General features: G+C 36.1%; 1 protein-coding gene across 4 annotated transcripts in view; it reads right to left on the bottom strand.

The window, feature by feature from the left end:
* The window catches only part of lrp8 (low density lipoprotein receptor-related protein 8, apolipoprotein e receptor), a 195,489-nt gene that overhangs the window by 59,110 nt on the left and 110,208 nt on the right, over window positions 1-26,171 (bottom strand). For all 4 annotated transcript variants that reach the window (XM_067459878.1, XM_067459880.1, XM_067459879.1 and 1 more), the window contains exon 4: window positions 9,237-9,365. In XM_067459878.1, the coding sequence (XP_067315979.1) occupies window positions 9,237-9,365 (129 nt within the window). The remainder of the gene's footprint in view (window positions 1-9,236; window positions 9,366-26,171) is intronic.

Raw genomic sequence — 26,171 nt, 5'->3', positions numbered from 1 at the left:
TAAGAGACTCTTTCACGTGCTTGTCTTTTCTGGTGTTTAATATATTTCTACCTTCCATCTCAGATCTCAGTATTTTTATCTGTATCTGTGCAATTCAAATCCACCATCCACCCACATATTAAGATCTTCTGGGTCTCACTAGCTCCTCTTGAATCTCTTATCTGTTCTCCTAGTCATCTCAAGGCAATGATCGACATTACACGCCTTAATGCTTGACTGCAATTTCCATTCGATCTTAATTCATTGAATATGCTCTGGTGTGTGGCCAAGGTAGTTACATGAGAATGAGTTTACAGTTGAGTACCTGTCATAGTAAACATGCTTGCGTTACACACAGCAAACATGACCTTTATCTGACCCTGAGTGAGTTGCAAATGCAACTTCACATTTATGTTTGATTTTCATGACTGAATCAGTTATATATTTCAAATGCATGTCAAATAGTTGTTGTTACAGTGTTCACTGCTTTGGGTTTGGTAGGATACAGCAAAACATATTGTGAAATAATATGCCTATTACATTTTAAAACATCTCTTTTCTATTTAAATATATTTTAAAATGTAATTAGTTTATGTGATGGCAAAGCTGAATTTTCAGCATCATTGCTCCAGTCTTCAGTGTCACATGATCCTTCGGAAATCATTATTGTTGATTCGGCGCTCAAGAAACATTTATGCAAAGCATATATTAAGCAAAACTTTAAATATGTTTAAAAGGACAGCATTTATTTGAAATATATATTTTGTTAAAAAAACGACTTTATTGTCACTTTTGATCAATTTAGTTTTAAGTATTATTTTCTTTCAAAAAACTGACCCCAACATTTTGAATGGCAGAGTATCTCAACATACTTTGAGATGCTATAAATGGATAGCCTGGATGCCAGTCGAACTTAGCCCCGCCCACAAAATGTTTAGGTCGGGCAGTTCGGTCTGGCCTTGATTCATAGAGGAGTAATTATCTCCGAACAGAAACTGTTCGGACCAATGAAAACATCAGGACGGGCTTTAGACGATGACAAACAGATGATCAACAGTAACGTAATCATGCACGTCATTAAAGGGGCTTTGATTATATTTACTCAAATTCTAAATGGAGAGCTTGTTTGTATATGCATTCACGTTCATAATTTCTCTCAGAAATGATGATCATGTTGGGTAAGTACTCTGTGTATCATTATATATTCCAGCCTGATTTCAGCACGCGTGCAGACAGGGTTGTCAAGTTTTTACAACAAAACCCGCCAACTACTAGCCCTAATCAATAGCTTCTCGGGGGGTTCTCTGTGGAAAAAATGACGTTTGGGGGGGTAAAATGTGTTATTTTGGCAAGGTTGCCTGCTCAAATTCGCACTCATGGGTCTATATATCACATAATAGTCGCTTCAACCCGCGGACATAGAAATCCACCCGCGGAAAAATACGTGGACTTGGCAACACAGTGCAGTTGAGCTCTGTTGACATTTGACAATGCGGCGCATCGTTGCTCTGATTGGTTGTAGCTCTATCCAATTGAGGTCTTTCCTGGTTCTGTTGAAACGCCCCATAATCACAGCCCAATGGAGCAGTTTCAGACTCATATTCTGACTTGAATTGAGTATGACCACATCAGGCTAATAAATGGATAATAAATGGGGTCCGCAGACTGACCACCGGGGGTGCGCGAGAGAATGTTTGTAATGGCAGAATATTGTCTCTTTTTTTCTTTTTTCTTTTACGTATCTAACTTGGATAAAATTCACATTTCCGAGTATTATTGATAAATACAAATTTCACATTATAAGCTGTAGTAAATTATAGTAAATCATATTTTCATTTCATTTTACAAGCACATCTGCATCAAAGCCCTGGCCTTTTCATTTTAGGTCGAAAGAAAAGTGTGTTTTTTTCACATTCTCTGCAGTCCGAGCGCAATTCACTGCAAGCTCACTTTCACTCAGGTAAATAATTAACACCATCCCCACTTACAGTACATGTGTTTTATTGAACTAAATACATTACAATCGGCTAAAACTAATACACAGGTTACTTTTCTGAACAACAGCGCTCTCGAGTCCGTGTTTTTCTCACTGTTTACGTGAATCGCGGCACAGTTCTACACACACACACAAAATACCGGCAGTTCAAAGGGGAACGCACATATTTTAAAGGGCCCAAACTATATTCCTACTCATGGAATATGGACCTCCTCCAGGTATGGTGTGGTAGCTAAACTAAGCATTTCATATTTGGCAGCTGTTTTAGGATTAAAATGTTAAACTACCGATAAAAATAATCAGGCAAACTAATAAACCTTTGTTTAATTTATAATGTGATTTAATGTGATAATTAACTATACTGTCAATGTGAGAGGACAAGAAACATTAATGAATATGTTTTCTTCAGATAAAAAAACCCCCTATAAATTTATCAATTTATACGTTTTGTTGAATGCTTTGGGAGGGGAAGAGACAGGGCAAAATAAGTTGTGTTGGAGATGAGGAGAGAGCAGGAATTGACAAATAATTTACTGCCCACTGACTTAGTTTTAAAGCTATTTCTCATAATTTTTTTGGCTTTCAAATATCATCTTAGAATGCTCATATGTAGATCAGAAAATTCAAAAAATGTATCAGGGGAGCATGCCCCGAACCCCTAACTCTATGCTGTATATATATTATATTACAACTGAAATGTTGATTTTTTTTTTATATACAGAGAATATTTGTATTTAGTTATTGCTATTAAAAAATGTGATGTTTAACCGAAATAAGGTGGTGGGGGTGCTTGACAGGTATCAAACATTAGAAAGGGGTGCGTGCTACAAGATGTTTGGGAACCACTGAAATAAATGACCTAAATAGAATGTGCATTTTTCTTGATGGCATTCAAATATGTACTGTAATTTTCTCCAAATACCACCCACAAAGTTTCTCCAAATACTGATCCAACAGACCATAGACTCAAATAGAGCATCTTGTCAAAAAGAATACAATTTATATCTAATGGGTTAGTGATACACACTGCACAAGTAATGCAAATGACACACAGAACTATCATGATTTTGCTCTTCATAAAAGAGGTCATGAGTAAATATTCAGGGGGAAAAAATAATGAGGACCCAGGTGAAAAGAGTAAGACGACAAAGAAAAGGTGTGCACTGGGTAGAGGAAGAGGAGGGGCAATAGGAATCCATTTCTACATTCAATTCTGGATTTATTCCTGTAGATGAGAAGTGTTCGACCACAAGCTTTGATAAAGAAAGTAACTCTTCTCCAACCAATAAAGGGCCTGCAGAGATATTCAAGTCAAGTGAGCTCCAGGTGCGGATTCAACATTTTACGTCCGTTCTTTCGTTAAGTCCAAATCTTGAGAAATAGTTTAGGACATGAAGAAATTCCACAACTTCAATATGAATTAAAATATTTATTTGGATGGCAATTTGTAATCATTTGGAGACCATTGAACTTAATTTGGAGAAATGTGTAAAATCGATTTAGAAAAAAATACATTCATTCTAGTAACGGCTAAATTTCCAAAGCAGAAGTCTATATACTCTAGAGTTTCACAAATGCCATATTGTAATCTCTTTTTTATTGCATTAGCTTGTTTTTGTATCTCTCCTCATTAGTTTTTGATGTGTCTGCAGGAATCAAGTGGGTGTCTGTGCAGTACATTAATCTCTATGGATGTACAATGAGAGGCAGAGGTGGGGAACACAGAATGATAAAGAGAGAATCACAAGTTCTCAAGGGTAATATCACCCACAGCACGACACAAATCTAACTGTGATAATTACAATCAAATTATATTACATATTACATCATAAAACATAAACACTCAAGCATTTAATAGACATTAAAAGAGCTGAGAGTCACCAATAAAAATTATTTATTCTTACAAACAAAAGAAAAAAAGACAATCCTTAAAGACACCTTCACACATTTGCAGTGACTGGAAGTCATACATTTTTAATTGCCATGTACACACAGCAGATAAATTTCGTTGACACTGTTCTGTTTGAGAGCTTAATCTTGTTCTGTCCGCACACAGTTCTGCTATTCACAAGAGTGACAAGCACATCCGGTGATCCTTCACTTGGTGTTCAGGACCGAACTGAACATTTAGTGGCACTTTTGGAAACTGACAGCTCATTTGATATATCTGCCTCTCTTAGATGCAAAGCTAACAAATCAAAGAAGAGGGATGTGACTTGAATTAATTGATGCATGTTAAACACCAGATTGTCCCTCTCCACTATAGTCGTTCCCAGCCCTGTGCTTTAACAATAACCTTAAACATAGCAGTTCAGTCAAACCATTAATTTGTGAAATTGATGATAGAAACTTGTGCTGCATTAATTTATACTGGCATAGAGCTGTGTATTTTTCTTGTTTTTAGCTTGAGCTATTTTTATTACATAATCAGTACATTTTTACTAATGGACTTACAGGAATCCATACACATGGAAATGTCCCTTCTACAATCAAGCTGTTAGTTTGGTCAAGGAAAACTGAAAGTGGAAATCTGAAATCTGGAGATCAAAACTGGGGATGTATAATTTAAAGTAAAAACTAAAAGAGTACACGTTTGAGTTTACACGGTGCTGTACCTTATAAACACAAACATGGACATTTATTATTAAGAACCTCAGCAACTAGCAATTTAACTTCACACGCTTGAGGCTTTGAGGAATTTGTTCCCTTTGCGTCATAGAACTCCACCCGCATAATGAGCTAAACGCCACAGCTCTCCCTCAGCAGACGCCCATCTCTGCCTAAATGCAGTTTCGGAAATTAAAACCTTTCAAACTTTCTTCATATGGCTTCCGCAAGAGCAAAGGGTACTTTGATTGTGCATTTTTAATGCAGGTTACTGACAATAATTTATACTTAAAAGCTCCCTTCGCAGTGTATCTGGAGATTAAGGTAATAGAGGGGAAAGGGAGAGAGAGAAAAAAAACCCTGCTGATTTTGAGGGCAAATACCACCTTTCTTCTCCAGAAATGGGAATATGATGTTAGGAGGTATATTATTCATGTCTGTGACTCCAAGATATGTTTTATGTAAATCTTCCAACCTTTTGCACACTGAAAAAGGGCTTTGTTGGTGCAGAAGGCTTTACATGTGTGTAGCGTGTGGTAAAGCCATTAAAAGGGCAATGCTGACCCTTTCAACAAATGAAAGCACTAAAACAGTATTATGTTTTTAGCATTATACTATAATACTCTGTAAAAGGCTATTGCATTTTATCCAGCCCACAGGGCTGCGAAGAACTTTGAATCTATAAAACGTCAATGCTGTTCCCCAAATGTTGTTCCAACTAACCTAATACATGCTTCTGAACAAACTCTGTGTAAAGCTGCTGATTTCTGACCTTCCAGCATGCAACTGCAGCAATACTAAATTATGCTGTAAGTGTTTTGCTGTTTGCTGACTATTTTATCTATTATGTTGTTTTTGTTGTGCAGTGGTACATAATAATAGATAATAATAATAATTGTTGATTCTCACCATTACACTATTAATAATTGTTGATTCTCACCATTACACATTGTTATACAGACGATAATTATTAATTATCATAATGCCATGATGTTGTCTGGACTTTTTTTCCAACAATTCCTTTAAAAACAAGTTAAACGTCTCGGTTACGTATGTAACCATGGTCACCCGACTGAAAGGGAACAGGAATTATTATAACATTGTAACAATGATATTAAAAATATAGTAAAAATGTTTGGTTTTAGAATCATAAATTTATTTACAATAAATCACGTAAAACTGTATTAATTAAATTAAATTATTTAATTAAACTTTAATATTTGTATTTACACTACAGTTCAAAAGCTCAGGGTCAGTAAGAATTTTTATTATAGAACTTTTATTCAGCAAAGATCTATTAAATTGATTACATGACAGTACAGATTTAAAATGTCACAAGAAATCAAACTTGCCTTGATCTTTTGACATAAGAGATCTTTAAACCATTAAAACATGCTCCAAGTTTCATAGCTTAAAATGTTCTCAATACATATTAAATTATAATACAAATTATTATTAACATTATTATAAAATTATTATAACATATTAATAAATACATAGTAATTATAATATCAATACATATTAAATTATAATACAAACCATTTATTTTATCAAACTCCAAAAACAGCTTGTTTGGATATTGCAGGATATGTGATGTCACAGTGGCAAATTTATATAATATATACCCTCACCTAAAGGATTATTAGGAATACCATACTAATACTGTGTTCGTCCCCCTTTCGCCTTCAGAACTGCTTTAATTCTACATTGCATTGATTCAACAACGTGCTGAAAGCATGCTTTAGAAATGTTGGCCCATATTGATAAGATAGCATCTTGCAGTTGATGGAGATTTGTGGGATGCACATCCAGGGCACGAAGCTCCCGTTCCACCACAACCTAAAGATGCTCTATTGGGTTGTAATCTGGTGATGGGGGCCATTTTAGTACAGTGAACTTTTCATGTTCAAGAAACCAATTTGAAAATGATTTGAGCTTTGTGACATGGTGCATTATCCTGCTGGAAGTAGCCTGATGCATTATGGATCCATGCTCTCATTTTTACGCCAAATTCTGACTCTATCATCTGAATGTCTCAATAGAAATCGAGACTCATCAGACCAGGCCATTTCTTGCTCATGCAAATTGTAGCCTCTTTTTCCTATTTGTAGTGGAGATGAGTGGTACCCGGTGGGGTCTTCTGCTGTTGTAGCCCATCCGCCGTAAGGTTGTGCGTGTTGTGGCTTCACAAATGCTTTGCTGCATACCTCGGTTATAACGAGTGGTTATTTCAGTCAAAGTTGCTCTTCTATCATCTTGAATCAGTCGGCCCATTCTCCTCTGACCTCTAGCATCAACAAGGCATTTTCACCCACAGGACTGCTGCATACTGGATGTTTTTCCTTTTTCACACTATTCTTTGTAAACCCTAGAAATGGTTGTGCTCAAAAATCCCAGTAACTGAGCAGATTGGGAAATACTCAGACTGGCCCATCTGGCACCAACAACCATGCCACGCTCAAAATTGCTTAAATCACCTTTCTTTCCAATTCTGACATTCAGTTTGGAGTTCAGGAGATTGTCTTGACCAGGACCTGAAGCAACTGTCATGTGATTGGTTGATAAGATAATTGCATTAATTGGAAATTGAACAGGTGTTCCTAATGTTTCCTTTGGGTGAGTGTATAATATGTCCGTTTACTTTATTTTGCTATCCTCACTGGCATAAATTAACTATAACGCACTAGTAGAAATGTCTGGTAAAAATCTGGTGTCTGGTCTGAAGATTTTTTGGTTAGACTGTATATATATATATATATATATATATATATATATATATATATATATATATATATATATATATATATATATATATATATATATATATATATATATATATATATATATATATATATATATATATATATATATACACTTTTTTTATATAGGTTTAGGTTTAGGCTACACGTTTTCTAATAAATGAGCAAAACCCACAAAATGCTACAATCAATCCTTGTCTGCCACACCTCACTGATAAGTTCCTCGTTCATGTGGAGGTGACTGATTTGAAAAGGATTTGAAATGTGACTTTTGTGGGAACATGATTCTTCAGAAGTTATAGGCTGTACAGCATTAAGAGTAATATGTATTCATAGACCGTGTCTCAATACCTTCAATTATAAATCAAAAGGAGCCGTCCTGCAGGTTATTCTATAATAAAAAATTGAAGTCTCAGGACCAGACATCAAGCAGGAAATCAATTATAATCAGCAGGACAGTGAAATATTACAGTGATGTTAATGCTCTTATTTTCCAGTTCAGCGCAAGGCCATGTGACACGCAAATCACAGCTATAAATCCACAGAGATAAACAAATGCTGCCACGGTGCTAATCATAGTGCTAATAGTCCGAAAATGGAAAACCATAAAAGATCGAGCTAGAGTTGAAAGACGTGTTCTGTATTTCATTATTGCATGATTAAGTATAAGAGAAAGCCTAAGCCTAGAGACACAAAGACAACAGACATTGCTCAGCTGTTTGGAGATATAAAAAGCACACGCATCTAGGCTGGATAAAAGGCGGGATAATTACATATTATGAACACAACAAGGCAATTAAATTGTGAAATGTATTTTGTAGACATTAATGGATTATGGTCAATGCAGAAAACACAATAATCTCTTTGCATCCTCTTTATGCTCAACCAGTGTGATCTCATCAGTACATTTAGGTTTACGATGTGGCACATTTATATTAGAACTGACAATAAAACAACAACATATGGACAGCCTCTAATGTCTAACTAATTTAGAGATGCACAATCTTCAAGAATATTCTCTTTAGGATTATAGCACATTCAGTTGCAATTAATATAATGAATGCACTACACACTCTGCTCGCCAGTCACCACGCATAAACAATCACAAGTATCAAATCACAAATATCACAAGAATCACATGGCGGAAGTAATGCAAAAACAGACAGTAATATAGACAATATTATACTACTACTACTACTACTAATAATAATAAACATGTGATTTAGTCTGCAGCACACTACATCAGTAGTTTGTTATAATTATAAAGATCCTGAAGGGCTTTAAAAGGTCAAAGGTATAAAACATAATCTCTTGATAAAAGAGGTAGTTGGAGAATCAATGTTTGCATAGGTTGCATGTCAAAGAGCAAAGCAAAATCAATATTTGTTTATAATCTAATATTAAATTGATATACCTGGCATGATATATTTGGCAGCAAGATTAGTAACTGTGTGCGTGCGTGTGTGCGCGCGTGTGTGTGTGTGTGTGTGTGTGTGTGTGTGTGCGTGTGTAGAGAGAAGGAGGAAGAAAGAGAAAGTGTGTGTGTAAGCAGAATTGCTATTTTGCTTTTTTATTTATAGTCCTAACACATACAGCACTCACTCCCACCCACTGTGATAATCTATCAATGCAAGAGCCAACTGTCGGGGGGTCTGTAACTAAAAAACTTTTTTTTAAGATCCATTCTATAATATCAAGAAGACATAATAAAAAGATTGTCACCTACGATAACATCAAACATCTGTGTGTTTCTGTAGTTCACTCACACATCACTATCTACACTCCACTCCATTAAGTTCACACACATAGCCCACTGAAGTCTGACTATGCATTATCCATACAGGAGCTATTTTTAGCAGTTTCCTTTTTATTTCTCTCTGCCTCCCTGGACCTACCTGCAGCACACTGCTCCTCATCTGCTCCATTTTCACAGTCTCTTTCACCATCGCAGCGCCATGACAGCGACACACACTTGCTTGTCGAGCCACCACAGTCAAACTTCTCTGGTGGACACGTCTGCCGACCTATAAGGGGAAGCAACAGAGAGAAATGTTGATGAAATATGAAGAAATGTTAAAAAGCAATTTAGCTTCTGGATGCTGATCGGTCTGTAACGGATCATAGTTGAGCCATGATCCGTACGGACAAGGCCCCGCAATTCAGTTTGCATGTAATTTGCGGATTAATTGCTGAGTAGTTTAACAACTATAGAGTGAGTTTTATTTGCACAAGTTTTGTCTTGCCAATTACACATTTAATTTACATTTATTTGACCTATTATTTTAAACAATTCAAGCACAAGAAAAGGTGAAAGAGAATTCTGTTTGGTATTTGCACACGGTTATCTGCATGCACAGATGTATGCAAAAACTGTTTATTAGAAAGAAATCAGATGTTTATCATTATATTGGACCTGTGCATTAGGTCTTAAAGTGACTGCTTAAAGTGACAGCTGCTGTCTGTCATTTATGTTAATCAAACAACAAACACAGTTTTAACAAAAAAAATTATCTGTATTTAATTTATACAGTGGACACTATAGTGTTATATACATTAATAATTACATTTCTGTACCTGAATACTACTATTACTTCATTTGCAACTATTGTCTGTTATATGACTGTTCACTTTAATAATGCTTTTTTTGCTGATCCTGAAAATTACTTGAGCCGTGACTTAAAAAAAAATATATATATTGCTATATATATATATATATATATATATATATATATATATATATATATATATATATATAATTAAACCAATGTCTTCTACATGGAATTTCTTGTTCCTTTATTTCCACTGGCCATATTGTTAACCAAAACGAAGCCCACTGAAAATCAGGTTTCACATAGCATTCCCATAAATTATACATCTCTACATGTCTGGGAACCCAACTACAATCAATAGTAGCCAGACTGATTCTGGTAGCCTCTCATTCCCATTCTTCACAGTCTTTTGAGTAATTTTCAGTGTATAAAAGAAGATTTATGAAGACCTTCTCACCTTCTCTGACACCTCAAATCTTTCTGCAGCCCATTGTTGCCTGAACGCTATCTATAATCATAAGAGTGAATGACATGACTCTTGCTGGATTCTGCTATTGTATAGCCTTCTCTGAAGAAATGGGAAAAAAGACAGCTGTGAATCTCATTTGAGATATCTCTTCATCAGCGCACGGCCATTGTGGCTCTGCAAATTGAGGCCCAGTCCTCATCTATGGGAGCCACATTGGATCTGAGACTAACAGAGAAAAAAAAAGTCCTATTTAGGGATCACTTAACCCAACACTGCAAGGCTTGTTGGTGTGCGACTAGGGAAATGTATGTAACAGAGCGGGTTTGTTTGAACAGCGTTTTTATGTGAGTGTGTGAACGTGTATGTTTTTGGCTTTGTCAGCATGTGTCTGAATAAACTGAATGACCCATTCTAACTGTCTGGCTGACTGCTAGAGATAGCATAGCCTCCTGGGAAACGCAGTCTGTCTTATCTCCTCTCTCTCCTCCCTAACCCCGAAGACTACTGTGCCCACAGGACTTTTCATTCACTGCACATGATGCCCAGGTTCCCGCTTGTTCACACAGCCAAATACTCACAGTTTTGTAATGGCACCAAACCAATGTAAAATAAAGCAATACTGGGAATACCGCAATTATTTTAATTCCCTTTAATGTGCTCATTACATTTCCTAAAGACCGTCATTATGCTAGTTTTATGGCCCTTCTTTATGACAGCATTAAGACAGACAGAGCTGTTTTAACAGCATCTCTAATATAAACTTTAGTAAAAAAAAAAAAAAATTGTGTGAGTATATGAGTGTCTATATTCCACCAAGTGCAAGCGCAACTGGTTTTTAAAAAGAATTGTAGATGAGACTGATTGGTTTATTGAATGTTATGCCTAAAATACATCCACATTAAGAAACTAGGGACAACCCTTTTAGACTATGAGCCAGGCGTGCCGACCATTTTTCCCATCGTTAAACTAGCAAAAGTGCACTTACACTGTGTGCTATAGACCATGCGCTTAGATCATTAAAATATGGCCCTCAGAAAGTGAGGACTAGCCAAAATGGCATAATTTTTGAGGACATTTTATTCTCTTTGTCCTCACTCTGACGGTCTAACTCTAAATACTTGTATTTATCAAGGATGCATTAAAATGATCTAAAGTGACATTTATAATGCATAATTTTAATAAATTCTGTTTTTTTAAAGCATTTGATTCAAAGTATCACGCTTTCCTCAAAAATAGTAAGCAGAACAATTGTTCTCAACATTGTTGATAATAATACATAAATGTTTCTTGAGCAATAAATCAGCATATTTGAATGATTTCTGAAAGATTGAAGATTGGCATCTTTAAAGAGTTTTAGCACACTGGCAGCATAAATTATACAATTATAAAAAATAATTGCCACCAGCAAACAAACTACCTTAAGACCTTGCTCTGATTGTTCTTTAATTCAATGAGCCATTGGAACAACACCCACACTGCTCTGTTACATGAATGGTCAGCAGATGAAACCGTAAGTATCTGTAAGAAAGACCATGATGAACTCAACATCCTCTCAGGCAGTACGAGACAGAGGTCAGCTCAGACTCAAAAGATGATGAATCCAGACTGATGCATTCCCTGACGAATAGAGACGCTCTCACACAACCGCGCAATGCCTGTGGCCCTAAACTTAAAGAATAACAGTAAGCTGACTGATAGTGGGAAAACTACAATAACAAAGCAGAGATGCATAAAGCTAACGCCAAGCTTCATTTGCTGAGCAAAGCTGAGGTCTCAGAAAACTAATTAATGTGTTTATTTCTTTATAAAGACAAAATAAGAAAAAGCTTGTACTCTGTGAACAGTTAAACTCATCCTGACGGCAATGCAATTTCTCCTGGGAAAATGAAGTTATGGAAGAACCACAGGGATCGGATGAGATTACATTAACATATTTACCTAATAATGTAAATCATTTTCTTGGTTCGGGTGTAACATTGTTAATCTAAGCTGGCTAAATGAAATTTCTCAGATGCGCATCAGTACGCTCAAAGAAATAATCATTAGCTTTGCACAAACCACATTATATTATTAGGGAGGCAGTTTCAGTCAATAACGTCCGAGTGATGAGTTTCACAGTCAACTAAATTCAGCCGTTTCTGTGAGTGGTGAGAATAATATGTGTGTCTAAGTGGGCACTGAAATGTCTTCCATTACTTCTTTCTCATTTACCTAACTGCATCAGACGTTTGCATAAGCCTATATGGCTTAAAATAATTGGATACACCCCCAAATAACAGGTTTATCTATTCCAGATACATCCATAACTAACAAGGTTATAAAAACAAGTGTGACGTCTCTCTCTCAGTCTAACATTTTATTTTTCTATAGATCTTTCTGTTCATAAATATCAATTTTTTAAAACTATTTTCCAAATTGTACTCTTTCAAGCCAACATTCAAGGTAAATATATTAGAGATATTCAATATATGTGACCAATCATGGGGGACACAAGTCGGTTGGGGCATTTTGAGTTATTCGCAGATTCGGAAAGTGTAGTCTCCACGCTTTTCAACGATGTGTAACACATGGGAATCTGATTATATTTGGAGAAGTTGTGGCCATTTGAATGTAGGCATTTAGAAAAGTTTAAATGAGAGAAAACAGCCTCTAAAGATTGTGCATTTCTCACCTGTTCACACCTGCTGGGAGTGACAATAAGGCTCTTTTACATCTCATTTAGATAAGCCATACCCCCGTATAGCTCCCCCTGTAAAGCTGCATGGCTTCTAATAAGGACAGATGCAATGGGAAAAATCGGACTGCATACTATAATAATAAAGGATAGCAGATGCTAACATTACCATCTAAAAGCCCATTATAGCAATGGAGGTTTATGGCAAGTGATACGATGCTAACAATTAAAATTAAAATTAATAACAATAGGTAGATATTGGAAGGTTTAAACATGAGATAACGTGCATGTGTTCTTAGAATGAACACAAAATGACAAACTATGGTGTTTATGGAAACTCAGCCCATGAGAAACAGAAAATATTCTTGCAGATCTCGTTGCCTCCAAAGAAAAAAGTAGTTCGGGCCAACTTTCTGTTTGTCTGGGTCTTCTTTGTGGATGTACTGTGCATCTGTTTGATGGGGTTAAAGACAGAGAAATGGGTAAAATCCGTAACCGTGGCTATAGTGTAGGGGTAAGGCACATGTCATCAAGTTTGGATGCAAATCAATCAGAGGTTCGCTTTTTTGCCAAACTCTCTAACTGAGAAACACATATAATTAAACACGTTAGATGCTTTATTTACACTTTTCTAATATTTTCTTAATTCTTATAGAAATTAAATGTCTTTCCGATCTGATATGTGATGGGAAAAGGGAGTAGAGAGAGTTTAGCAAAAGCCGGATTTGAACCACCGATCGTTTTGCATCAAAACTTGATGACATGCGCCTAGCGCCTACACTATAGCCACGTTTATGGATTTTAGCCATTTCTCTGTCTTTATCCCCATCAAATGTTAGTATCGATATAGCCTCTGATATCTTATGGTCCAACTCGTCTGACGCCAGTCCGATACATTCTTCCTCTTCTCCATCTTTGCTCAGTTGTAGATTAGGGATATTATTCAGTCTTATTATGCCGCTTTCATCGTCGTTCAGATCGTCTCTAGAGCCGGGCAAAGCGCTGAATAAATAATTAGCCACGCGTCCCTTGGAAGGCAGGTCAATAACAAAATCCAGTATGCAAATACAAAGAGAAAAAACAAGGCAATTTCAACCTCAAAATGTACGCTTTTAAATATAGCAATACTGCTATCTCAAACACGGAGAGGCTTCTCATTTCAACAGATTCTGCAAAAAAAGCGAAAATCATATATATATATATATATATATATATATATATATATATATATATATATATATATATATAAAAACTTCTTTTTCATTTTGCTCAAAAGTAGAGCTGCCGACTTGTGTCACTGGTTTCCGTGATGAGTCACATATTCCGTTTAGAAGTTTTGGGGTCAGAATGTGTTTTTTTTAAAGAAAGAAAGAAACTAATAATCAGCAAGGATGCATAAAATCTATGAGCCGTGGTGAGCATAAGAGAATCTTACTGACCCTAATCTTTTGAATGACTTTGTGAATTTCTGTGTATTTCAATTAATTTTTAATTCCACTTACATTTGCAATTTGGAATCCTACTTGCAAAAACATCAATTCAAATTCAGTTCTTGTATCTAAATCCACTTCTGAATGGCGAACAACCCTGCTTACCTGAACTATGTTAAACACTTTTGGGATGAATCAGAATGCTGACTGTCAGCCAAATACTTAACAAACACTGTCAGTCATATACATCAGTGCCTGAACTTCTCTTCACTGCATCAATACTGTGGCTGGTGGGGAAGAGTTTGGGAAATTTCATTATAAAAAAAAAAGTGAAGTTTTATTAGTCCTTGGAAAGGACATTCTTAATCAGAGTATGAGCCTCCAGGACATTTGATGGATATATCTTTATCACAAATGCTGACGGCTGCACACTCACATGCTGAACAACAAGCAGAGGCAGCTCTATCGATGTGCTTATCGACAGCTTTCTGGAGAACCCTTTTGATCCATAGACATAGCTCTGTCCAGTACAGCCAGGGCCAGCAGCAAAATGCACTACAATCTCAGCATTTTCTCATTTTTTAGTGTTTTTATTTCAATTGAATTATATTTCATCATACAAAGGAATGCCAATTTAGGGACTACAGCTTCAGTTTCAATGAGAACCAAAATCCCAGCATTTTCTCATCACTTTTTTATTGTTTTTATTTCAATTGAATTATATTTCACCATACAAAGGAATGTAAATTTACGGACTACAGCTTCAGTTTCAATAAGCACCAAATAATCACAATATATATATTTTTTAGAAATCGGAAAAGTTCAGCCAGAAATGTGAATTCTGTCATCAATTACTCACTCTCGTGTCATTCCATTTTGGTTAAGATATTTTTAATTAAACCTGAGAGGTTCCTGTGCCTCCATTGAAAGTCCAGGTAACCAAAACATAAAGCCATAAAGGCTTCATAAAACAAATGCATATTAATGGTTTAATCCAAGTCTTATGAAGAGATAACATTTTTCAATTAACAGATCTAATTTAGAATTTCATCCACATATAAACGTACATATGTGTGCCTAAATTAAATCGGTTCATCATATAAAGCTTATCTATCCGACTTCGTTAAACCTCTCGATTCATATGGATTCTTTTTACGGGTTTTATTAATAATATCTTAATTTGTGTTTTAGATATTAATGAAAGTCCAATGGGTTTGGAACAACATGAGGGTGAGTAAATAATGAAAATGTTTTAATGTTTGGGCAAACTATCCCTTTAAAGGGTTAGTTCACCCAAAAATGAAATTTATGTAATTAATGACTCACCCTAATGTCGTTCCACACCTGTAAGACCTCCGTTCATCTTCGGATCACAGTTTAAGAGATTTTATATTTAGTCCGAGAGCTTATCTAAGTGTAGGCACACTTTACTCTCCATGTCCAGAAAGGGAATAAAAACATCATCAAAGTAGTCCAAATGTGTCATCAGTTAGTTCATTAAAATCTCTTGAAGCATCAAAAATACAATTTGTTTCAAAAATAACAAAAACTACAACTTTATTCAGCATTGTCTTCTCTTCCTTGTTTGTGTTCAATCCTCAAATAAAGATTCAAATGGTTATGAATCAGTGAATCGATCAATAATTCGGATCGCCAGTGTCTCGTGATTTCAGCAGTTTGGCACGCGATCCGAATCATGAATCAATCTGCTAATTCACAACCGTTTGAATCTTTATATGAGGATTGAACACAAACAAGGAAGAGAAGACAATGCTGAATAAAGTTGTAGTTTTTGTTATTTTTGGACCAAAATGTATTTTTGATGCTTCAAGAGATTCTAACTAACTAACTGATGTCACATATGGACTACTTCGATGATGTTTTTATTCCCTTTCTGGACATGGGCAGTAAAGTGTGCATACACTTGGATAAGCTCTCAGACTAAATATAAAATCTCTTAAACTGTGTTCTGATGATGAACGGAGGTCTTACGGGTGTGGAACGACATTAGGGTAAGTCATTAATGACACAAATTTTCACATTTTTGGGTGAACTAACCCTTTAACACCACTAAGAACAATCAGTGTTGTCAATGCTGATATTGACAGCTAGTTGCCACCAGAACACAGAGAGGTAGGCTAAACAGAGGTCAGTAAAACCTCTCAATCCACACAAAGCCTGAATAACCAATCACAGTGGGGAATCGGGATGGTCTTAACTGTCTTACTCCATTGATTCACTTCTCCACTTTATTGACACATTTGCCACTGAACAAGGAAGCACCATTCTGATTTATGCTACAAAAATGCACTTTAACAACTTGACGCAGATGATTAAATGTGCGTGTGGTTATGTGGGTATAATGCTTGGCTCAGTTTCGACCTGCATTCATCTACAACCCAAACGTGTTGATCCCATTAGTAGGAAAGCTGGGATCTCTTCTGAATTCTGTCCACGTTGCTCCTATGGGGATGGGCTACTAATCTAAGGGTGCCTGTACTATATGCTAATGTGATTTTGATTAACTGCCTTGCTAATGCCCCTTCACTGAGAGGTGAGGAGGGGGGGATAAACTTAAGAGTTTATCATGGTGAAACCTCCCAGTCATATTTAGCTTTGTATGGTATTAGAAAGCCTGATTAATTCTGATGCGCTAACCTGACAGGAAATTGCTATGCAAATCAATTTGTCTGGTGACTCTTTAACATTTGAAGAGGGACTCAACAGAGCTAAGGGGAGGTGCTACACTTATGTTGCATACAAACTGTCGATATTCCCGGCATTCACTGCAATTCTTGTGAAAAAGAGCATATTAAAAAAAAAAAAAAAAAAAAAATGTAAAGAAAATAATGTACTTCAAAAGAATAAAGCCTGTTAAAGACTCTTTTTCGTTCTTCACTTAGGGCTAAAACGAAGTTTGATAACACCTGACTAGGGATATACTGTTAGCGAACATCTCTACTGAGAACGTCATTTACACATTTTTAATAAAGCATAAGAAAAGCATCAACGTGTTTGCATGAGCTCTGCAATTTGGCACTCTTGTAAAGTCACGTCACATTTATTTATATAGCACTTTATACAATAGTTTGTTTAAAATCAAGCAGCTTTACTGTATTAAAAGTGTCGGTGTCTCGCTTTATCAGAACTTCATTTTCATCAAAGCGGCTCTCCAGTTCGTTCTTGTTTTTTTTTACTCACGGGTGTCTGAATTCGACAGATTAACGAGAAGAAATTAACTGGAAAAGATTTCCACACTGTAAAAAATTATTTAAAAAATAAGTTACCTGGTTGCCTTAAAATTTTTAAGTTTAACAAATTATTATTTTTTTGTCATTTTGGTAATTGTGTGTGTGTTTTATTTGTGATGATGCAGTGAAACGTGCTATTTGTGCAACTGTGAAACTGTGCTATTTTCATGATTTATTAAATTTTTTTATGTGGTTCAGATACAATAATAGTTTGAGTTTATATTTATTAAACCAATTTCCTTCATTGTATACACTTAAATTTTTAATTTCAGTAAACTCAAAATGTTAAGACAACACAGTTACTTACTTTTTTAAAGTTAAACCAACAATATTTTTTTATAGTGCAAGTAAAAAAAAAGACTACGCACACCTACTTATTACGTAATCGCCACGGACCAATGGTAGTACAAAGGTGTTTACCAGCCGTATCAAACTGGACTTTTTTCAGAAAAGTCACTTTGACAAGTTGTTTTGAACTTCCAAAACGAACTCCAAACGAGGTTTGTTTTGGCCTGATTTTTCTCAGAAATTACGCCACATCAGTTTGTTCTTTAATTTCGCTTGTGCCTTGAATAATGTGTGAACTGAATAATGTTTTTGACACTTACTTGGATGTTAACTGCAATTACATCACATTTACTTACTTTAAGTAGGACTTAAGTACATCTTTATATGTATTTTTTTAAATAAACATTTATATTGTCATTGAAATATGGTTAAAGAGTACTGCCCAATGTATTTATTACATTTTGAGGTTTACACGCATGTATGGTAAACTAAAATATACTTAAATGTAATTTCTTAATGTTGTTCTTAATTTATTTCTCAAACTTGTATGTCATGTATATAAATATATGTGTTATGATGAAGTTGCAATTTAGTAGCATTAAATATCACAATTGTTAAAATTATAATTAAGTACTGGACATGTGCGTATGTTAGTCATGCTAGTCAACACATCAAAATGTTTTTAAAGTGTACTTTATAGCATGAAAAAAGATTAATAAAACATAAGGATTTCAAATTTCATGCATCAATTCATAATCAAACAATCATGCACCTATACTGTAATTAAAAACTCAGTAAATTAATATTGAAATAGCCTAAAAACAAATAAAGAAACTAATTTTAGCACATATTGAGCTGCAATCCATAACACACATTCCTAAAGCATACCATTTCATGTCATGCTTATGGACATAAAGAAATATATGTGGCAGACTGAAAGAAATCTATAAACACGATTTGAGCAATATGACAGAAAATAATTAAAACATGCTGAAAACTGGTCTGGACTCACAGCTAAGCTAGTAATATGTCTCCATGGTGCTTTGCACCAATTAAGCTAATAACACCAAATCAATACACTCAATACAATTTAGGTGCGGGGAAAAAGACTTGCGATGTCATGCGCAGTGATCCTTAGTGTAACTGGTTAAAAAAATACTGATACTAATACACAAGTATATTGCACAGCTTTAAATTATTAGTGTGCGATTTTACTTGACTAAACAGTTTATGATTATTAATTTTTTTAACCTAAAGTGATAAGATGAGCAGATGATTAAATTACTCATCAATTATACCTGGAATGACATACAAGTTATAAATTGATGAGAGATAGAAAATTACAACAACTACATTCATTCAGGCAGGGAAAGATTAAAATGGAAGGCAAATTGACTTTGCGAGTGTTTCATATTCCGCAGTAAGAGACGGCTACTCTGTACAGCACAAGGAGAGAGCTGGCATTTATATCTATAAAACTCCCCTGTGTCTCCACTTCACTTCACCACTCAACCCATAAGGGAATAAATCTGATACAAATCAGAATGAGATGGATAGAAACGGACAGAGATCAACAGAGCGTTGGGGGAAGATGAAGAAATATGGGAGAATGAAGGGATGGAAATGAAGACAACACAAGAAAACTCATGACAGCACGAAAATCAGCTGGCTGGAAGGTTTTATACATTTTGATGGCTATATAATACAATCAGCAATGTATCAGAAACTATATTACACTACACATATCTCACTAAGAGGTGGAAATGATTGGATTGTACTTTATCACTGAAATAAATAAGAAAGACTATTATCACTCACAATTTTTTTTTAAGTGTAAGCTAAAAATATTAAAGGCAAGGTAGGTGATTTGTTCCAGAATTGTTTTTTGTTATGCTGGTTGAAAGTTTCTTTGTATATTATAACAATCAAAACAAGCTTATACTCTATTCACGCCATAACTACTGTAATTTTGGAAGAGATGGAAATGGAAACATTATACTCAGAGCAGCTTGTGACTCGAATTAATGCTTTTCAATGGCAACACTATCAGCATTGAAATTAATCTGCAGCAGTCAAGTGGTACATGTTAGTGCTTTTTAAGTTGTTTATGTTCATTGCAGGGCTATGGCCAAAAAAAATCATATCTTGGTATTTTTTGGTTGAATGGCGATACAGGGTATATATCCCGGTATTTTCTATGTTTTTCTATTTGAATTATATATATTTATTTTTAAATAATAATAATTATTTTTTTTTACATCCTGCCCAATGATGTCCTAAAACAATGTTGATGTACAACAATGTTGATATTGAAGGGCTATAAACAAGTACAGTGAATGCAATGTAGAAATGACTTATGTACTGGCATTGGTGAAAATATAAGTTTGAAATGGATGTTGCCTCAATGTGTTTTAACTTTAACGTTTGGGAGAGCATTGTGATGCTCCTCCAGCAAAAAAGCAGTATCCTAAGAATCTTCTACAGTGCATATCTAATTACCATCTGATGCCATCACTGTACCATTGTACAACCGTGGCACTTTATATAAAAAAATGTGTCAGAAAAACAAAGAAAGCGGATGGGCAGGGCGGATGGGCAGGAGTGCGTCAAGACAAATGAAGTGCGTCACATGCCACTAATAACGCCTGTGCTGTTAGCAGACGTGCTGATCCGGCACAAATGGCAGGCTAAAACACATGCACAGGCAGAACCACATTTACAGCTTCATTAGTCCGTGGTGAGACACTTAAAGGGATAGTTCACCCTAAAATTTAAATTCAGTCCTCATTTACTCACCCTCAAGTTGTTCCAAACTTGTATGAATTTCTTTCTTTTGCTGAACACAAAAGAAGATATTTTTAAGAATATGGGTAACCCAAAAAAATGGGTGCCTTTGAATTCCATAGTATGGAAAAGAAATGCGGTGGACATTCTTCAAAATATTTTCTTTGTGTTCATCAGAAGAAAGAAATGTATATTGTAAATGATCTGTAAATAATATCAAATAATATCAATAATATCAATAATATCAAAATATAAACAAAGCGTGTGCCTGGGACAGACTTGGAGGTTACTAACACACACTGGCCAGTGATATAACAAAACAGCGCGTTGTGATCGGCCACCTTTGTCTGTGTGCACACACAAGCACATCCTAAATTGATGTCTAGGGCAAACACATGACAGGAATCCTATAAGCTGTAAATCGATGGTCTCGGTCTTGCTTTAATTACACATTCTCTGGCTCTCAAGTGGGTCTCTACAGATTTGGCCCACTGGAGGTAATCCTAACAATGAGAGGGGAAATACAGTGGATTATTGCACTGGGGGGACATTTCTGAACAAGCTGACATTTAAACGACACATTTAAATGAAATTAGAAATCAAAATAGCAGGGGAAAAAAACTGGAGGAAAATTAGCAAAGGAAAGAGCACAGGGCCCTATGGATGTGCTCAATAATTCATGACTAAATATTGCTTCAAGAGGACAAAAACACTATTTAATACAGTCTTACAAGCAAATAAAGGATTTCTGAATGCAAATTGAAATTGGGTTTTCCAAAATAATGTTTTTCTTTGAGAATTTTCAAATATTTTACTTTAAATGATACGAGAGATCAAAAATATGTTTGGATTTAAAAGGAAACATTCAACAATCAACTTTTAATGATAATGAATGTCTGCTTGTGAAACTGTTGTTGCACATTGTTTGTGCTTTACAAACTGAAAAAGACATTTTTGAAGAAAACCTTTTGATTGTGATGTAGCAGCACTAGATTTCAAGCCACATGCATGAAAAACCAGTCAATCTCTTCTCTTTTGCAGTCACGAGATTTATACTACACTCCCATGAATCATTAATGTGGCAGGCCAGTTTCAAAAGTCAAATGGCTTTACTTCAAATGTTTGGTGCTCAACTTGGCTTTATAACCACTGGACAGTTCCCCAATCTATATATTTGTAGTCAGTGTCACTTCTGGCTGTATGTTCAGGTCAAACGCTGCAGTTCGCTCTCTGACGGCCAGCGTGCATCAAAGCATTTTATGACCCGAGCCACACATAGAAGATTCACAGCTATTGAATTCACAGCAAATGAACCCTGTTGTCTTTTGCCAGAGGGCATGTAAATAGGATTCCTAATTTGGGGCATCGCCAATGGATTTGGATTTAGGATGTGCAGATCCGCGGATGTAGACAGTGGAGCATGAGATGGGCAAATCATGAGATGAGCAAATCTTTGTTTTACCAAAGAATTAATTAGCAATTAATCAATATTTGTTTTATTAGAGAGCCACAATTGTAATACTCTTCAAGGACAATACACATAAAAATGGAAGAGAAAGTATTTTCATATAAAAGAAAATTACACACTTCATCTTAACTTACGCAGTTAATTATTAGTTATAAATAAGGTTGTGACTCACATGACAAAAGTGTGTTTACACACAATTACATATAGTCACATTTTATAGTTATCTTAATAAAAGGTAAATTTAAACTTCCTTCCAGTCTTTTTTAAACCCTCAGAGGATGACTCAACACATAAGAAAGGCTGAGGTAATTAAAGGGACTGCTTCTTTAAGAGCTTTAATTTGCTACATATGTTATGGAACATTTATCAGCTCAGGTGAGCCATCCAGCTTGAAGGATCTTCTGCAACACTGATACTGACGTACACTATAAATTAAGGTAGTGGCTTCTTATGAAAGGCTGATCACTTTAATTTGCCTGCAACACTGCTGCTTTTTCACAGACAAGGATGAAGAATGAGAAAGAAAAAAAGATAGACAAGGGGGAGAGAAGAAGGATGAGCACATTATTCTTGTCCTCAGTTAATTTTTTTCACTTGTCTTCAAAAAATGTGCTGTTGTTTGTAATAATATTAAATGTGTTTGCATGTGTGTGTGTGTGTGTGTGTTTGTGTGTGTGTGTGTGTGTGTGTACTGGAGTCAATAGGATTCTATCATTTAGCATAGTTCACCCAAAATGAAAATTAAGTCTCAATTTACTCACCCTGGTGTTGTTCTAATGTTATATGCCCTTCTCTCTTTTTGGTGCACAAAAGGAGAATTTTCCCTTTTTAATTTTCTATAAGCTCATTTTAAGATTAAATTTTACAAGAGCTCACAACGTAATTATATATATATATATATATATATATATATATATATATATATATATATATATATATATATATATATATATATATATATATATATATATATATATATATATAATATATATATATACAGTCCCTGACAAAAGTCTTGTCGCTTATCTATTTTCTAGAAATACCTGATATTAACCTGACTTTTAATTAATTCATTGGTGTTAGAAATAGCTCATATGAAAAGCTAAAACCCTCCCAAATGATGTTTAATGCACTGAAATAAATAATTTTCATAGAAAAAATATGTATCATTTAATCAAGACAGAAAGGTCAAATTTTGGCAAGACAAAAGTTTTGTCGCCTATACAGAAATTGAACAAATTTACTGCAAATACAAAAATATGTCAGCAAATTAAGTTGTGGTGCTGTGAGATCCAAATTTAATATCTTGTATGACTTCCATGAGCTTGAAGGACTGCATCCATGCGGTTTGGCAAGGATTCATACAATTTATTGATGAAGTCATCAGGAATAGCTAAGAAAGCAGTCTTGCATGCCTCCCAGAGATCATCAATATTCTTTGGTTTCGTCTTCCATGCGTCCTCTTTCATCCTACCCCACATATGCTCAATGATGTTCATGTCTGGTGACTGGGCTGGCCAATCCTGGAGCATCTTGATCTTCTTCGCCTTGAGGAACTTTGATGTGGAGATGGAATTATGCGATGGAGTACCGTCCAGCTGCAGAATTTGGCCTCTTTTATGGTTGGAAATAAGAGGTAGCTAAGATTTCTTGGTATTTTAGACTATTGATGTTGCCTTCCACCCTGCAGATCTCTCGCACACCCCCATACTGGATGTAACCCCAGACCATGATTTTTCTGCCACCAAACTTCACTGTTTTCTGGGTGAATCTCGGATCCATTCTGGCTCCAGTAGGTCTCCTGTAATATTTGCGGCGACTGTGGTGTAATTCAACAGAAGATTCATCTGAAAAATCCACCTTCTGCCACTTTTCCAGCGTCCATCCTTTTAGCAGGCTGTGGGCCTTGGCAAATGCCACACGGTTTTTCAATTGTCTTTTGTTTAGTGCTGGCTTCTGGGCACTGATTCGACCATGGAGGCCATTTCGAGACAGAATCCGACAAACTGTTCTGGTTGACACAGGGACTTCAGGTGACCAGGTCTCGTGGAGCTCTGCTGCAGTGGAAAATGGGCTGGCCTTGGATTTTCGAGCCAACAAACGGTCCTCTCGAGCAGTTGTCTTGCGGGGTCTGCCTGACCTGGGCTTGTCAAAAATGTCTCCAGTCTCTTCAAATCTTTTTTTTATCCTCTGTACTTGACGCTGAGACACATTGAAGGTGTCTGCCACATCAGCAGTGGATCTGGTCTTCAGCCTCTTGATAATCAAAACTTTAGGCTCAGGGTGAATCTTAGGCATGTTTGCAGAGGTCTAGTTGCAGTTGATGTGAAGGTCTAGTGTACTGGGGTTCTTTTTATACACACTTGAGACCTAATTGATCCATTATTAGTCACAGGTGAAGCTCATATGACAAGGTGACAACACTTATGTCTTTGCAAAAATTGACTCAATGGGCTTTACCAAGCTGTGAATATTAGAAAACTTTTTGAAAGTTTAGTTTTTTACTGAAACATTATCACAAAAGCTGGTGGGATTAAAATGAGGCATTTCTTGTAAAAAAAAAATCTTGATTAGAAATATATTTCAGCTGCACTTTAGGTCAATTTGTACACAAGCGACAAGACTTTTGTCAGGGACTGTATATATATATATATATATATACACACATATATATATAAACACACACAGTGAGGAAAATAAGTATTTGAACACCCTGCTATTTTGCAAGTTCTCACACTTAGAAATCATGGAGTGGTCTGAAATTGTCACCGTAGGTGCATGTCCACTGTGAGAGATATCATCTAAAAAAATAGGCTGTCGCTGAGAAACACAGTGTTTGAGCTCCCTCTAAAGATTCTCTATTGGGTTTAGGTCTTGAGACTGGGTAGGCCACGCCAGAACCTATATATAGTTCTTCTTACAGAGCCACTTCTTGGTTATCCTGGCTGTGCGCTTCGGGTCATTGTCATGTTGGAAGACCCAGACCCATCTTCAATGCTCTAACTGAGCAAAGGAGGTTGTTCCCCAAAATACATGGCCCCGGTCATCCTCTTCTTAACACAGTGCAGTCGCCCTGTCCCATGTGCAGAAAAACACCCCCAAATCATGATGCTACCACCTCCATGCTTCACAGTAGGGACGGTGTTCTTGGGATGGTACTCATCATTCTTCTTCCTCCAAACACATTTAGTGTAATTATGACCAAAAAGTTCTATTTTGGTCTCATTTGACCACATGACTTTCTCCCATGACTCCTCTGGATCATTCGAATGGTCATTGGCAAACTTAAGACGGGTCTGGAAATGTGCTGGTTTAGGCAGGGAAACCTTCCATGCCATGCATGATTTCAAACCATGACGTCTTAGGCCCTGATCACACAGAACGCATTTTTGCAGCGAGAGGCGCCTTTTTTGAATGGATTTCGGTTGGCAGAGAGCGTTATGCACGCTGCTTATGCGCCCTGGGCGCCTCGCGTTTTAACCGCTTGCTGCGCCTCGTGTTTTTGAAGGAGCGCTCAAAGCGCATGAAGTTGAAAAAAAGTAAACTCTGAGCGGATAAGCGCCAGACGTCATCGCGTTTATTTTCTTTTGTCCAATCGAATGAATGGAGAGGTGGGCCTTCTGTTGTGTTGACTGTTACATTGATTTGACTGACAGTACAGGTGATTCGGTGGTTGCCTAGAAACATTAAAAAAAACCTGCAGCGCACTGCTCTTTTCTGAATTAAAAAACGCTTACCAAAAAAGGTAGTGTAGTGCGCCTCGCGTTTTCGAACCTTAAAAACGCGTTCTGTGTGATCGGGGCCTTAGTGTATTACCAACAGTGACCTTGGAAATGGTGGTCCCAGCTATTTTCAGGCCATTGACCAGCTCCTCCCATGTAGTTCTCACTAGGATCACTGAGACCCCACGAGGTGAA

This window comes from Pseudorasbora parva, chromosome 12 (genome assembly GCF_024679245.1).
Source record: "Pseudorasbora parva isolate DD20220531a chromosome 12, ASM2467924v1, whole genome shotgun sequence".
Classification (NCBI taxonomy): domain Eukaryota; kingdom Metazoa; phylum Chordata; class Actinopteri; order Cypriniformes; family Gobionidae; genus Pseudorasbora; species Pseudorasbora parva.
Note: the sequence above shows the minus strand (reverse complement) of the source record. Positions and strands in the feature narration are given on the sequence as shown.